General features: G+C 40.0%; 1 protein-coding gene across 2 annotated transcripts in view; it reads left to right on the forward strand.

The window, feature by feature from the left end:
• ehmt1b (euchromatic histone-lysine N-methyltransferase 1b) overlaps nucleotides 1-16,134 on the forward strand; it is a 63,553-nt gene that overhangs the window by 10,358 nt on the left and 37,061 nt on the right. The window contains exon 1 of one of the 2 annotated variants that reach the window (XM_038287614.1): nucleotides 2,864-3,067. The exons of the other annotated variant lie outside the window; for it this stretch is intronic. Coding sequence (XP_038143542.1) covers nucleotides 2,873-3,067 — 195 coding nt within the window. The 5' untranslated portion in view covers nucleotides 2,864-2,872. Of the gene's footprint in view, nucleotides 1-2,863; nucleotides 3,068-16,134 lie in introns of those variants that run through there. 2 annotated transcript variants of the gene reach the window in all.

A 16,134-nucleotide genomic window follows, 5' to 3' on the forward strand; every position in this document is an offset into this window, starting at 1 on the left:
TTACCTTAACCAGTAGTGTGTTAAGCTCACCAAAAAGTTGCCACGCCACTAGGGGTGGGACGGTTCACAAAATCCACAGTTCGGTTCGATTCACGGTTTCGTGGTCATGGTTTTCGGTTCAGTATATGTTGATTGCTAGCCTGACATGTTGGTCGTGTTGCTGCTAGCATAAACAAAACGTGTTGCACAATGCTTGCACACTGTTTTTATCCACAACTTTCTTTCCACCGTCATCGTAGGTCACTCTAAATGCAAAGTGGTCCCATACAGCAGACCTATAAAGTGCTGCTGGCGCGTCTTCTAACTCCTGTTCTTTCCCACTCGCCATACCCACACAAAACCCCACAACAACTTATTTTTTTGTGCTACACCCGGCTACGCGGCTTGGCTTCTTCTTCTTGTTTAGTACTGGTGGTTGGCTTTGGTCGCAGTACCGCCACCTTCTGCTCTGGAGTGTAATCGCTTCGCCTATGAGAAAAAGGAGCAGCGCATGAACCGAACAAAACACACACAAATCGAACAGAGACAGTCGAACCGAACGGTTCGGACGGTTTTCATAAACCGTACCATCCCTACAATGTATATTCTCACAGCGTGCCACCCAACACTCTGATGCCATCTACCTGTTCACAACATCCAAAAACCACATATCGGACTGAGCGCCAAGAGATGACGCTGGTCGGACTCGTCAGTCTGGAAGAAAAAGAAGCAGAACTCCCTTATTAGCACATGCACAGTGCTCAAGGTTCTGGAAAATCGACTCATAGCTCTGCTTTAACAGTAGGGTTTTTCCACCTTATGACGGCTGACTGAATTTCAAACATGTTTGATTTTCTCCTGACATTACGATTCCTGATTTGAGGTGGTCGTGAGATGCTGATCGCACCTTGTTACTCCCTGTATACTACACGATGCAGGATGCACGATGAGGCTGAAACTTGGCCAGATCGACAAATTCTCGAATGACTGGAGAATCATCCCGAAAAGGGCAAAAAATCCCTACCATCTTCCAGCCAGCATATGTCAGTTTCTGTCCAAATATTTTCTTTTTGTTGTGGATTTTTGTAACAGGCATAATTTGGAACATACATGGTTTGTATGAACTATGTTTGTTCTCTGCTTCCAAACTCAGCATCTCTTCGTCCATGCCTGAGATGAGAAGTTTCTTTTAAAGTTGTGAGAGGTGCTCTTGGGCGTTTTGACTGGATTTGATAAAAATTTTAAGCCTCTTAGTATAAAATAAATATTTTGATCGAGATGAGAAATCTGCTTCCTGGTATGTTGAAGTACCAATAGTGTGCATCCAATCATTTCAACAAACGGTCTCAGTTTTTGGGAATATATAAGCTCACAAATGAGAGAACGCTCATAGCTTGTGAATGGCGTTGTCGTCATTCAAACCCAGGTTTGAAGCCTTGCAGGGCAGCCTAAAGCCCACTGCTCTCATTAAACCATAAAAAAGAAAGAAAGACTAACAAATGGTCAGTTGAGGTGTTTTTTTTTTTATATATGAGAGTCAGGAAATTTTCTATATACTAAACTAGCTGAACGATTGTTCTTTACTTCAAAAAACGCTTTCGATTTTAAAATGGAAAAATTTCTTTTTTTTTTAATTTAAAAATTCAATGTATAACATGGATGCATAAAAAATGCTTTTTATTTCAATGTTAAATGCTGTTTAAAGTAACAAATTATAATTAGAAATCTCTCCAGACCTTCACTGGTTGATGATTTTATTTATTCGGACCCTGCTGATTTCTAATTGGTGACCCCTGCTGTATTAGATACAGTTTCTAACTCTAAAAGGTGTGGGAGCTTTTATTTTGCTGTGGAGGTGCGCCACGATCACTTACCTGTAGCAGAAACCCTGCAATCAATAGCTGCAACCCTACCTAAAAGTAAGAAATATATCCGAAAATAAGTTTTCGCCCAATTGTCGAGCCCTGCTTTCTTTCCTGGAACATAGCTTAGCATCATTGCAGCTTTTATTGACTGTTTTGACAAGTTTTCAGTATTTATAAAGCAAATAGTTTGGTAATGAAAAGTGTTTTACCACAACCAGATTTTTGGTTATTTGGGATTATATTTACAGTCCAAATAAATGAATCTACCCATTATGTGTTTTCACCAGTTATGTAAAAGGATTTATAGAGCAGAAGGTACTGCCATTTGCTGATATTAGGTTTGAGACGATTATTTTCGATCATCGAAGAATTTCTGAATCAAAATAAATACAATCATTCAAATTTTTTGTCTGAATTTTGGTCAGTTCACCCTGAATTGCAAATCATCACCAAAGTTGATTGTGCTTTATTTGTGGTTTTAATTTAATCAGAATATTCCTATAAAAATCATTTCTTCCTAATGAGGAGTTCATTCTTAATTCCCATTCTTTTTAGCTCTGTTTCAGCTTTACTGTTTCGGTTAGTCTGGTTGAGTTTTTCTGCCTTTTTCTTTCTGGTTCATGGAGGATCCTTGAGACAATCTAAAAACAGTTTGACTGTAAACTGAGGAGGTGTTTTAAAAATGTTTTCTTTAAAAGGCTTTTTTTTTTAATTAAAAGCATTTTGGTTGGGGTGACCACTGAGAATATAAAAATGGGGGCTTGCCTACAGTGTGTGGCTATGTGTGAGAGAAAAACCTCCATCTCCATATATGTTGATTGGGTTTTATAAGCATCTCTGCCTTCGTACGAAGTCTAAACTCTCTCATGGTGAGTTGGCTCCAAAGGGTATCTTCAGAGGTCATCCAGTAGAGAGAAACAGAGAGGTGTTACAGTTGAACTGACTGAGCATGCTCAGTGGAGACCCTCTCAAGGAGGAGGAGGAGAACCGGCAGAGGGAGCCAACAGGTCACATGACCGGCGAGGTGAATGCACATGCAGGGAAAGAAAAGGAAAAACGGGAGCAGTCTCTTCAGCGGGTTTTGGCGCTCTTCTCCTCCTCTTCCCCTCTCTCTCTCTGTCCTCCCCACCATTCCTCTTCCTCTCCTACCCCACACACTCCTCCTCCCCCACTCCCTCTCTGACGCCTTCTTCTTCTTAGTGGAGGCCATGAGAAGAAAGCAGGTATGATGCTTCCTTGAGACACACAGAAGAGGAAAGACATGCTGTGTTCTTTCTCGATTGGCCTTAGGTGCTTTAAGGAAACGTAGCCTCGCTTCATTGTGTCTAAAATAAAAACAGTTAACTGGTTTGAGTTTCTTATATTAAGCTGGTTTGCTCAGGCTCTTGCCTCTTGAGTCGAAGGTCTTAATTTATTGAAGCCATTATACTTGTTTGCCAGTAGTGTCGATTTATCCAAAAGACATCAGAGAGTTTACATGTTGGCTCCTGTCTGTAGAGGAATCTCTTCAAGGAGTTAGAAACAGCTGTATTCCAATGGTTAACCGCGTGTCTTTCCTCACAAAGAGAAAAATCCAGATGACCCAAAGTTTTAGACAATATGCACCTTTTTTTTTGCCTCAATCCTGTTATTGTCTTGGCCATGTTAGGTTATGCGTGATGTCTCCAAATTAGAATCTGCAGGGAGCTGGTAACTGTTCTTAAAACGACAGAAAATTCTTGAATGACACAAAAGAACCAGTTAGTGACTGAATGTAATTGAGGTGCAGTCTCCTGCAGACGCTGCCTCTGTCTCTTTCAATGTAAACTCTCTTTGTGAAAAGCTTTGATACTTTGTGTTTTGGAGCTCTGACTTGTTTTCAAGCCTCTAGGAACAGATCTAAAGATAGGTCTAGGCTTTGACATACCAGCTTCATCTGATATTGGAGAGTCAGTAAAAGATTGTACTGGTGAAGGTTTGTGTAGTATGGCCCGTTTAACAGCACTATGGAATTGAGTATTAAAGTTCCTGTTGTACATTTAGTGTAATCAACTGTCTTTTCATCTTAACCAAGCCCTTAAGTGTTGCTGATCATCTCCCTCAGCTTTGGTTTCACGTTTGGAGATTCCTCAGTATTGCACCAGCTTCCCTACCCCTTCAGTTCTCCATCTAGTGGAAATCTGCTGCAATGGCCGGGCCATGTCGGTAAACAGTCTAGTTGTGAAATGGCGGAGCTCTGCAGACAGCTTTCTCTGTCTCCCTTCCCCCCTCTCTCTCTCTCTGTGCCTTCTGACTTCAGTGTCAGTTCCACTTTCCACCACTAGGGGGGAAGGGAAGTTGTTGGTTTATGTATTGTCCTTTGAATAAGAAGAGGAAGCTGCAGGGTTCCTCTGGCCGCCCCCCACTCCCAGGTGTTCATACGGTAGGTCAAGCTCTACTCAGACTGGATGGTCTTTGGGAAAAAGTCTCAGTGTTTGTGCTGCAAAGCAGCTCAGGAGGAAAGCTTCTTGCTGAATGACAAGGTGTTGGTCTGCCTTGGGTTTAGGGTGTCCAAAGCACACATTATAATGAGGATTGGGGTCTTCTATCCTGGTGGTTCATGTGGTTTGGGTCCAGATTGCAGACAGGACTCAAATTCTCTAGTAAATGAGTGAAGACCTGATTAGAAATTGTCTGGATTGATCTGTTTATGCTCAGCTTTCTCAGAATCTTTTAGATCTTATATCGGGGCAATTAAAACCATATACTCCATCTCTGGTGAAATTGGACTCATATGTTTAGCATGTCTCCTTAGAGCGGGGGCCTTCTACTGCAGCTATTTAGTAATACTAAATAGTTGACAGTAAACAAGCAGGGAAGGTAGGGGTGAATTCCTGCTATATTCTGGCTTTGTCTTCACCTGAATTTTATAGTCAGTTCTTAAGTGGAAGCTGCCCAGTTTCATCCGAAACCTAATATTTCATGGTAGATTCTGTTAATGTCTCCTCAATGAGTAGGATAATGTTTGTATATCATTCACTGCATAGGGATTAGATCTGAAAATTGGAAAAGTACAGCCTCCCTGATTATTATATATTTTTTTTGGAATATTGTCTATGGTGTTGTCACTGGTTCTACATCATGATGTGATTCTTGACTGCCGAAGCAGGGATTGAGAGTTTAAAAAAACTTGCATAAACTGTTAAAAATGTAGTTGACTTGTTTTTCTCATTTACATTAGATAAAACAAAAATATTTCCTGTTTACCATTAGTTATTATTTCCTTTCACTAAATAAAGGGCTCTATGCACTCCTCTTCTTCCTGAATTTAAGACAGCTCTTTTGTTTCCTTTATTTCATTACTAGATGAACTGATTAATCCAGGTGGGTCTGGCCATGGTTACTGAGATCAGGCACACCTGGATTAATCAGCTTATCTAGTGGAAAAAGACAGGAATCAAAAGAAGTGCCTAAGTTCAGGAAGTAGTATAGTTGTGCATAGAGGCTATTAGGGGTGTAAATCACATCCATCATGGCAATTCGATTCAGTATCGATTTCCTGACCCAACGATTCGATTATTTTCGATACTCAAGAATACACCACGATTCGATTCGATTAATCGGTTATTTTTTTTTTTTGTAATTTTTTTTTACACCTTACAGGCCAAACAAAGTTTCAAGTTTGAAATAAATCAATGAAAGCTGTAATATCATTATGCATTTTCTTTAGAAACAACAGCAAATAACATAGGTAGAAAAGTTGCATCAAAAAATACTGCAAAAATACTGCACAATATCAGTGTAATGAGTTTAATGCAATACCTCGGCTCCAGAGAAACTGTCCAACATATTTTTTTAGAATGTAATAAATATACTCAGGAAAGAGAGATGTTGCTTAGAGAGTTAGACAGGAATAAAAATAAACTAGATATAAGGGAATTGTTTCAAAGGTCATCTGGGGATGTAGTTTTTGGTAGTATTTTTAATTTTCTAAGAAGAACGGGTATTTTAGGGAGAATATAATAGTTTGTCTGGTCCATACTCCATTCTGGAAGGTGGCGGTAATGCACCTTAAAAAAAAGAAGAAGAAGAAGGCTTCAGAGTGTCGACGTCACCGCCCACTTGAGAGACGCTCCGCTGCACCTCTCCCAGATTGTAGCTGACCGCAAACAGTGCAGCAGACAGGAGGCCGGCTTGTTTTGTTTTTATGACCGAAATTGTGGAAAGCAACTCGTGAAGTTTGACCCGCTAGAATAGCGAGGTGCGCGAGACCGCTGTGACCCTTTTTCCAGCTGAATCTCCGCTTTTTTTTGCCCTCATGTCCCTTCGTTGTCGGACTAAACTCGCCCCCACTTCCTCGCCGCCTCGGCCGTATCTAGACCCACAGTGTGTAGCGCAGACCACGCTTCAATACTGAGCATAATTTAAAAATGTCTGTGTGAAGCTTGCTGCAACAAACTGCTGTAAGAGTATAACCAGGAAGCGCGGTAGGAGGGCAAAATGGGTTTAGCGGCACCGCAGCACGGGAGGGAGAATTACGCCCAGGAGCAAATGGATAAAAATAGACCGGAGGAAAAAAAAACATGAATCGATTATCTTGCGGACGTGTCGATGCATCGGATCGTCGGCTTTTGGATCGATGCATCGATACAAAACGATTATTATTTACACCCCTAGAGGCTATTACAGGGGAATTTTTAAACCCTCTTTATAAAACTGTTTGCATACCTATTTTGCTGTTTAGTCTGATTTTGTGGAAGAACCAAGGGAAATAAGTTTGAAAATATTTGTGGACCTCCGCAAGATTGGTTCGTCCTTGCATCGAAATTTCCCATGCCGGATATTGGTTTCATCCATTAAAGCCAAAGTAAAAACAGCATGGAAATATCCAGACATCATGCTGTTCAAGAAGGAGGTAGGTTCAGTTTCTTGGAGATGACTGGTTTTGGTACAAAATGTGAGTATAAATCCCAGATTCAAAGTAAAAGGCCTCATAAGGATGCATACTGAAGATGGTAATAGCGCAGCATTATTTACGGTTTCTGAGAGGTCCATCAGCGGCAAAAGATAAATGTTTTAGTATCCGCTGCGGACAGTTCCAAGCACAGTAATAATTTAACTTATTGATATCGCCACAATACACACATTTTGGAAAGAAAATACTGTCACTCTTATAAGACACCAGGTGAGATTAAAAAGCTTTTAAACAGCTGTGTTCTCTACTTCTACGCCAGGCATACACTGTTCGATATCTTCAGTCGTTGCACGCAGCTACAGCTCACACTGTACGACGAAACCACATGGTTTAAAAGTTCACAGCTCACAATGTGTTAGGGGTGGAACGGTTCACAAAATCCACGGTTCGGTTCACGGTTTCATGGTCACTGTTTTCGGTTCGGTATATGTTGATTGTTAGCCTGACATGTTGGTCATGTTACTGTTAGCATAAAGAAAACATGTTGCCAATGTTTGCACACTGTTGCACTTTTATCCACAACTTTCTTTCCGCCGTCATCGTAGGTCAGTAAAAAGGTCCTCACAATGTAACAGTGAATATTGGACACTGAAAATTTTTTTTATGTAAGAGGAAAAATGTACATGGAAAAATCAGAGCATAAAATAAAACTCAAGGTTTGTACTTTTTTATGTTGTGTAATTTTCTTTTTTTTTTCGAACTGATATTATAAAACTGGTATCGAAAAAAGTATCGTTCAGGAACTGGTATCGAAGTGAAGGTATCGGTATTGGTACCGGAACTGAAAATTTTTGAACAACACCCAGCCCTACCTATAAAGTGCTGCTGGCGCGTCTTCCAACTCCTGTTCCTTCCCGCTCGCCATACCCACACAATTCTCCACAACTGATTTTTTTCTGCTACACCCGACTACGCAGCTTCGCTTCTTCTTCTTGTTTACTACTGGTGGTCGGCTTTGGTCGCAGTACCGCCACCTTCTGCTCTGGAGTGTACACGCTTCGCCTATGAGAAAAAGGAGCAGCGCATGAACCGAACGCAACACACGCGAACCGAACCGAGACAGTCAAACCGAACGGTTCGGACGGTTTTCATAAACCGTTCCATCCCTACAATGTATATTCTCACAGTGTGCGACCCAACACTCTGATGCGATCTACCTGTTCACAACATCCAAAACCCACATATCGGACTGAGCGTCGAGAGATGACGCTGGCCGGACTCGTCAGTCTGGAAGAAAAAGATGCAGAACTCCCTTATTAGCACATGCACAGTGCTCGAGGTTCTGGGAAATCGACTCATAGCTCTGCTTTAACAGCAGGATTTGTCCACCTTATGACGGCTGACTGAATTTCAAACATGTTTGATTTTTTTCCTGACATTACGATTCCTGATTTGAGGTGGTCGTGAGAGGCTGATCACACCTTGTTACCTGTATACATCATGTAGTATACTATCTGTATACTACACGACGCAGGACGCACGATGAGACTGAAACTTGGCCAGATCGACAAATTCTCGAACGACTGGAGAAAAGGGCAAAAAATCGTACAGTATATGCCTGGCTTATATGTAATGTGTTGTTGTAAACCTAACAATCAGTGTCTTTCACTGCCCCCTAGAGTCTTGGAGAACATTGGTTACAGCTGGTAAAAACGCTGCATGGAGTATGAAATGCTGCAAGCAATGTTCCAGAAACACATTGGATATAGAGGCATTAAGAAAAAAAACAACCTTAACGCTGCCGCAGAAGTAAAGATTTTCACATGGGGATTAAAATTTTGTAAGAGGAAGACCATGGGGTTAAAATCAAATACGTGAGAGAAAATACGTTGTTTGTTGGTGACTGGCACATCTACTTAAACACTAGGGGTGTAAATAATAATCGTTTTGTATCGATGCATCGATCCAAAAGCCGACGATCCGATGCATCGATACGTCCACATGATGATCGATTCATGTTTTTTTTTTTCCTCCGGTCTATTTTTATCCATTTGCTCCTGGGCGTAATTCTACCTCCCGTGCTGCGGTGGCGCTAAAAAAATGCATAACGATATTACAGCTTTCATTGATTTATTTCAAACTTGAAACTTTGTTTAGCCTGTAAGGTGTAAAAAACATAATAATAAAATTTTTTTTAATCGATTAATCGAATCGAATCGAATCGTGGTGTATTCTTGAGTATCGAAAATAATCGAATCGTTGGGTCAGGAAATCGATACTGAATCGAATCGCCATGATGGATGTGATTTACACCCCTATTAAACACTATAGAGAAACTAAAAATGGGATAAAATCCAGCATAAATCTCAATAGCTCCTTAAGCACAGCTGCAACTCTGAAGTCCACCATAGTTGCTGGTGTTGATGGATTGGTAAGCTACCTGCATGCATTTATAAATCCTCCAATTTTTAGTCAGTTGAGTGGTTAGGGCTGTCCACACCGAGCCGGCACTGGGAGCTGGCCTTAAAATTTCCCACAACAGGTGCAGGTTTTAAATATAGCTAGTTTTGCTCCTGCTTCATGGGGACATGAATAGAAGCTTGGTCAACACTTCTACACCCAGTTTCATGTGGGCATGTACTAAAATGTGTTTTTTGTTACAGTGACCACCTTTACATTTGGACGTAAAAGCAGACATTTTGCAAATCTTAACATCTTATGGCTATGAAGTATGTAGGTTGCTGCATCATGTTGTTGACGCATTCTACTGAAGGAGGGACTATCACACTTCACAAAATAGGTTGACAAATTGAAACAGAATCTCTAGACATCAGCTACTAAGATGAAGGTGATGCACAAGAATAACAATTTAACTGCAAAGTGGCTCAGGGAAAACAAAGTCATTGTTTCGTGGTGGCCTTCTCAAAGCTTTTATATCCCTTACCCATGGGAAGCTGTTGGCAGAGCTGAAATGTGTGTGTGGGCAAAGCAGCCTATAGACCTAACTAAAAACAGTTCTGATAATGATGATTCTAACAGACCTAAAGCAGAAGGAATATCTGAACCATCACAGTAAAACATATTAAATTTTTAAGGCATAGCAAGGAATGATTAAAGCAGTGTAATAGCTTAAAAAAAGTGAATGTAAATGTAGTCTCCTGCAGACGCTGCCTCTGTCTCTTTCAATGTAAACTCTCTTTGTGAAAAGCTTGGATACTTTACGTTTTGGAGCTATGACTCAAAAGATAGGTCGCAGGCTTTGACATACCAGCTAAACCTGATCTTGAAGAGACAATAAAGGATTGTTCTGGTTTAAAATACAAAAGTATTTGTAGTACTCCAAACTTGACAGCAATATAGAATCTGGTATTCAGCTCTAAACCATTAAGGGTAAAATGTCTTCAAAGATACTGCTTCACATTTAGTGTAATCTACTGTCTTTTCATGTTAACTGAGGCCTTTAGTTCTGCTGATCATCTCCCTCTGCGTTGGTTTTACGTTTGAAGATTCCTCTGTGTTCCAATCCACAAGCCTCCCAACCCCTTCAGTTCTCCATCTAGTGGAAAGCTGCTGCAATGGCTGTGCCATGTCGGTAAACAGTCTAGTTGTGAAATGGCGGAGCTCTACAGACAGCTTTCTCTGTCTCCCTTCCCCCCTCTCTGCATTCTGGCTTCAGTTTCAGTTCCACTTTCCACCACTAGGGGGAGAGAAAAGGTTGGTTTTGTGTTTTTCTTAGAACAAAAGCAGGGAAATTGCAGGGCTCCTCTGGTCTTCTTGTTTCCAGGTATTCCTCCGGCAGGTCAAGCTCCACTCAGACTTGATGGTCTTTGGGAAACAGTCTCAGTTTTTGTGCTGCAGAGCAGTGGTTAAGCTGTCTCTGATTGACAAAGGTTCTCTCTGATTGACATGGTGCTGGTCTGCCTTGGGTTCAGGGACTCTGATGCACGTATTTTTAGAAGGATTGTGGATTTCTGGCCTTTTTGCTTGTGTAATTTGGGCCTGGGTTGCAGAGAAGACTCAGACTGTCTGGTAAAGGAGAGAAGGCCTTGATGACAAACTGTCCAAATGAGTTAGTAGTATGCAGCTTCCAGGTGCCTCTGTGTCCTTTTGGTTTTTTAATTGGGTCACAATTTGCTTCTCCATTTAGGAAAAATCTGTCTCCAGATCTGCTTTATCTCTCTTGTTTTTGATCCTCATGTGCGTCCGGCCTTGTTCGGCCTCCTAAAAGCTTCACATGATGTAGAGGAGAGCTTTAACAGTAGTCATTAACAGCTTGGATGTTGTTAAAGGTCAGACTGATCCGAGGTTCTATTACTTTCATATTTGTGCTGAAATGCTGTCAAAAATTGAAAAGTCTGCAACAAAGTGGCAGGGAAGCGGCGATTGCATTCATGCCACCCTGCAACTCCTGTGCAGTGACACATAATGGAAAACATGAGTAACGCGATCATTGATTGTACATTTCCTCAAAGGGGGACACCAGTCGGATCCCCAGACGATCTGTTTACTGCAGCCTCCCTGTGGTCTTCCTTTTCATCCTATAATGTCATTCCCGAGGTCTCTAATTAGTCTTCATATCATGATTACATTCTGTTTGTGTGTCAGGATGAGTTCATTGTATTAGCAGTTGGATATTTCTGATTTGCCTTCTTGATTGATTCTTATAGACATACCTGCATGTTTTGTTCTTCTCAAATGTTAATGCATCAGCGGGCAAGTCATTGATGTAAATATGGAACTAATCCCTCTCACTTGGTCTGGTTATTCTATGGTTTGGTTGATCCTTGCATAATTTGACTGTTTGAGCTGACAGGAAGGAGGAGGAGATGAAAACGTAATTTGTGGGATCAATAAATGTGTATCCTGAGCTCTTAAACTAACATACTTTTATTTTACACTCTGTCTTTTCTACATTGGATTATTATTTTCTTGAGAAAGATGCAGAGAGAGAATATTATAAAGTGGAGCAGAATTTCTAAGTTGGAAGGAAATCACACAGATCTTTTTTTTAACATTTGTGCAAACAACCTCTTTCTGATGCCTCCAAATAAAATCCAATCGTTTAACTTCAGAATTCACAGGATTAATAAAGAGTCTACATGTATGTTGTTTATTCTCAGTGTAGTTTCAGCTGCTTTTGATGGCCTCAGAAGATAAAGGAGCGGAGCAGACGGATTTGGTAGAAAGTTGTGTAAAAGTTTAGAGAAGGATTAGGGTTTAGGACGGTGTAAGAGGTTTGTCAGAGCTCAGTTTAATCCAAAGAGGACATTATAAACAGGCGAGAAATAATGAGGTGATGACACTGAAGGCCTTTCAGAAATCTGTAGCTAAGGTTGGAAACTCTGCAGGGCTTCATCCAGAAAACTGACCATGCTTGGGTGGTGGGTGCTGTTAAGGCCTTGATTTTGCTTAAAGTTAAATGTTGACAGCAAATAAGAAAATTTGACTAATTATGTGTCATTGTTATCTCTTATTACCAATTAGTAAGTCTTACATCAAGACATACACTTAAAATACTTTAACAAAAAAAAATTGCAGTGAATAAATATCAGTTTTTTACAGTTAGATTATATTCTTTAAATCCGTTATCAGTTAGTGAATCCTGAAACAAGCAATATAATGCTGGTTAAATTCAAATGTAAAACAAGTAATATTTTTAAAAAAGTGCAAACAGGTAACTAGCACACTGATCACTTCAAGGCCAGCCTATGTGCACAGGCTGCACATTGGCTGACGACAGGGAATCATTTGGGTGTTTAAAATTTTTCTAAAGCTTTCTGGAAGTCTGTGTCAGCTGCAGAAGGTCCATTTGTTTAGCTGTGTTTTGTTTCCCCTGCTGCATATTTCTGAGGCCTGCCTTTATCTAATTACCAGAGATATCATACCTGACATTTAAAATTGTGTTGTTTTTTTTTGTTGTTGTTTCTTTCAACCAAAATTTCAGTTGCAACTCTCTTTCAATTAACTTTCTTTCAATTGTCCTCTTTGCTAAGCCGAAGCATTTAGATGTTTGGCGCCAGGGTTTTGATTGTTTTCATGACATTATCATGGTTATGCATTGTAAAAAAAACTAATTCTAAAGTTCGATTTATGTAACTAAGGATAGATTTAAAACTAAATTGTGTTTTTAACTCTCCTTTAGGGTTGTCACGATACTAAACTTTTCAACTCGATACCGATACCAAGGAAAATATTCGATACTCGATACCATTTTCGATACCACAAGGATAAAAACAAAGACTCCAAAATTCAACAGAAATATTTTCATTAATAAATAAAATACAATAAATAAACACAATAAAGGTTGTGTGCTGTGCATAAAATTATGCAAGCTTGATAAAAAACTTATAAAATTCAAATTAAGTGTTCCTTCCTTGGCTATGCTTTGCTCACATAACAATGACACTAGCCAAACCAGTTAAGAAACAAAAATAAGTCTTAGCAGCTGCACCTCTTACAAAAAAAAAGTCTGAAACCGAAAAAAAGCACAGAATTATTAAATCACACAGTGTTCAGAAAGTGCATTGTCCTCTATTCTGCACTTTAGATGAATGACTGCTTAGGTGCCACCGGTGACGGCACTGTATCGATAATTTTAAAAACGAGTATTGTATCCGGATACAACATTTCAGTATCGATACTTTTTTGAGTTTCGATACTTTTGACAACCCTACTCTCCTTACAGTAGCTATCACCTACCACTACTTGATTAATTTGCTGTTAAATGTTAATATGAAACTAAATTTACTCTGTAGCCATTAGGGATGGAATGGTTTATGAAAACCGTCCCAACCGTTCGGTTCGACTGTCTCGGTTTGGTTAGTGTGTGTTGCGTTCGGTTCATGCGCTGCTCCTTTTTCTCATAGGCGACTCCTTTGGCAATACCCACCACTAGAAAGAACAGGAGTTGGAAGACGCGCCAGCAGCACTTTATAGGTCTGCTGTATGGGACCACTTTGCATTTAGAGTGACCTACGATGACGGCGGAAAGAAAGTTGTGGATAAAAGTGCAACAGTGTGCAAGCATTGTGCAACACGTTTTGTTTATGCTAACAGCAACATGACCAACATGTCATGCTAACCCCGAAATCCCACATACTCCGTCAGCGCTCCGCCCCGCTGCTCTGTGGCTCCCGTCCGCTCCGCTCTGAGTTCCTTGGAGATCGTAGAGGGCATGCCCCAGATGATTAAATTTAAAGCAGCAAAACATGCAGAAATGATCCAGGGTTTCCGCGGATTATTAAAAATAATTACAATTCATTAATTTTTTTGGATTTTTTCATTAATTTTATAAATTTTCATTTTTTTCATTAATTTTTTATAATTTGTATAAATTTTTTTATTTTTCGGTGTAACAATAAACATATACCGAACCAAACCGAAAACCGTGACCACGAAACCGTGAACCGAACCGAACCGTGGATTTTGTGAGCCATTCCACCCCTAGTAGCCATGAAATTCAGGTTACAGCTAGGGAAATGTTTAAATAAGATCAGATCGAAAAGAATCAATCCTGAATCTTAAAAGTTGGAATTTAATCTGTGCTTGAAATATGAATCGAAAACCAGCCCTAATTAAACTCGTGAAGCTCTGGAATGAGAAGGTCACTCTTGTTAAATGTAATATATCCAAAATTATGTCTTTCTGCGATGAACATTTTTTTTTAAAATTGCGATTACACTGCAAATGGAAAAACATTGCCCAGCCCTAGCACAAAGAGCTATTAGAAAAGTAAAAAAAAAAAACTCTTCCTGTTCATAGCCGAAAAATTTTGTTTCCATAGTTAACAACTGGTAAAGCATAGGTTAGAACTAGTGCTAAGCTATTATGCTTATAGCCGAAATTGTGACTTTTTTTTTCCTAACATAACTGCTCTTTTGTTTTTGTTTTTACAGTTTTTCACAACACGAACCACAACCATATATACGTTTGGCTTCAGGGTTTCATTGTTTTCATGGCCCAACATGCTCTATTGGTCAGAGTCCTTCGTTGCTAGACATTACTGTTGTATAGAAATGCTAGGTTGTCAGCACGGATCTGTGTGCTAGCTACAACACTTTCCCTTTTGTGAGGTATCAAACCCACTATCAGCGACTAAAGTAAAATGCCTCTACGATTAAGAACTTTCGATTTTAAAATTCTGTTTTTTTGTGAATGCAACCCTATTAAGAAAATGCCACAACTATAAAACAAAGCATAATATATAAATATATATTTTTTCATTGAGTACAAAACAATCTTAACTGACTCATTCCTTTAGAACCATTTTAAAGATTTAGGTTCAAACTCATTGTTATAAGTTAAATACCCTAGGCTGATTTTTACCGTCACTGCTGCCATGAAGCTGTTCTGACGACATGCTAACATCCAAGCTACATGGCGCTGGGTCTACCTCATCTAGTTTTCTCCTCTTTTGTCAAAAAAGTATACGAGCGGGATCATCATACCCACAGCTCATTTAGCTTTGAAAATTTTAAAGAAGTTATTAGCATGTGGATAAGTAGAAACAAATATTGACTCGTCTGCTCTTCTGTTCCTGTATTGATCATATAGGAAACGAAAGTTAAGTGTTTTGACTCATTTCATCACAGATCATGTATTTTCCAACTGTTTCTATTGTATAGAGAAACGGTTATGTAAAAACAACACTTAAGCCTCTCTCCCTCTGAAAAAAGCGGATTAACGTGTTTTTCAAATATGGGTTGACATGCTAAAAATTGACATTTGGCTACCTTCCCACCAGCAGAAAAGGCTGAGCCTAACCCCTAGCTAGCAAGCTGCGTGGCGTCTGTCCCCCTGCGACTACGTGTCTGGTGGCACCATCATGCTGGGTTAGGGTTGATGCTGTCACCAGTGCAACAGAAATCAGGAAAGTAAACAATGGAAAGCAACATGTAAGGAAGCAAGGTGTAGTCGGTGTGCTCTATTGTTTTGCTCTATTATCTGTCCAAATCTCTCTGACCAGTGCTGCTCCGTGTTTATAGAATGTAAACAGACCTTGTTTTGGCTTGTTAGATCAGACGCTTGTTGACGTCTCCATGTTGTGTTCAATCGTGTCACGTAAATTAGCAGTTCAACCCGGTTCCGGTGTTCCAACATCATGCCAATCAGAGCCGAGGCGATTTTAATGCAAAGTCATTTGACCTGGGTGGACACGCAGCTCTGACCTGTTCCCACTGCCACTAAAAGTCGATTTTTTTTCTGGGTTTAAATGGGATTTTGTGCCAGTGGGAAAGGTGTATTATTCTGGCAGTGGTGGGAGACAAGTAATGGCAACCAACCTGGCCTATAAAACCGTGGGGAAAACCATACTCTGTTATTAGGATAAGTCTAGGTTATACTCTCCAAATATCTGCCGTTTATGGAAGAGGTGGGAGGAATAAAACCATGCCTGAAATAAAGTACTAATTGGTCGTG

The sequence above is a fragment of the Cyprinodon tularosa genome, unplaced genomic scaffold (assembly GCF_016077235.1).
Source record: "Cyprinodon tularosa strain WSP-4 unplaced genomic scaffold, ASM1607723v1 ctg241, whole genome shotgun sequence".
In the NCBI taxonomy this organism is placed as follows: Eukaryota; Metazoa; Chordata; class Actinopteri; order Cyprinodontiformes; family Cyprinodontidae; genus Cyprinodon; species Cyprinodon tularosa.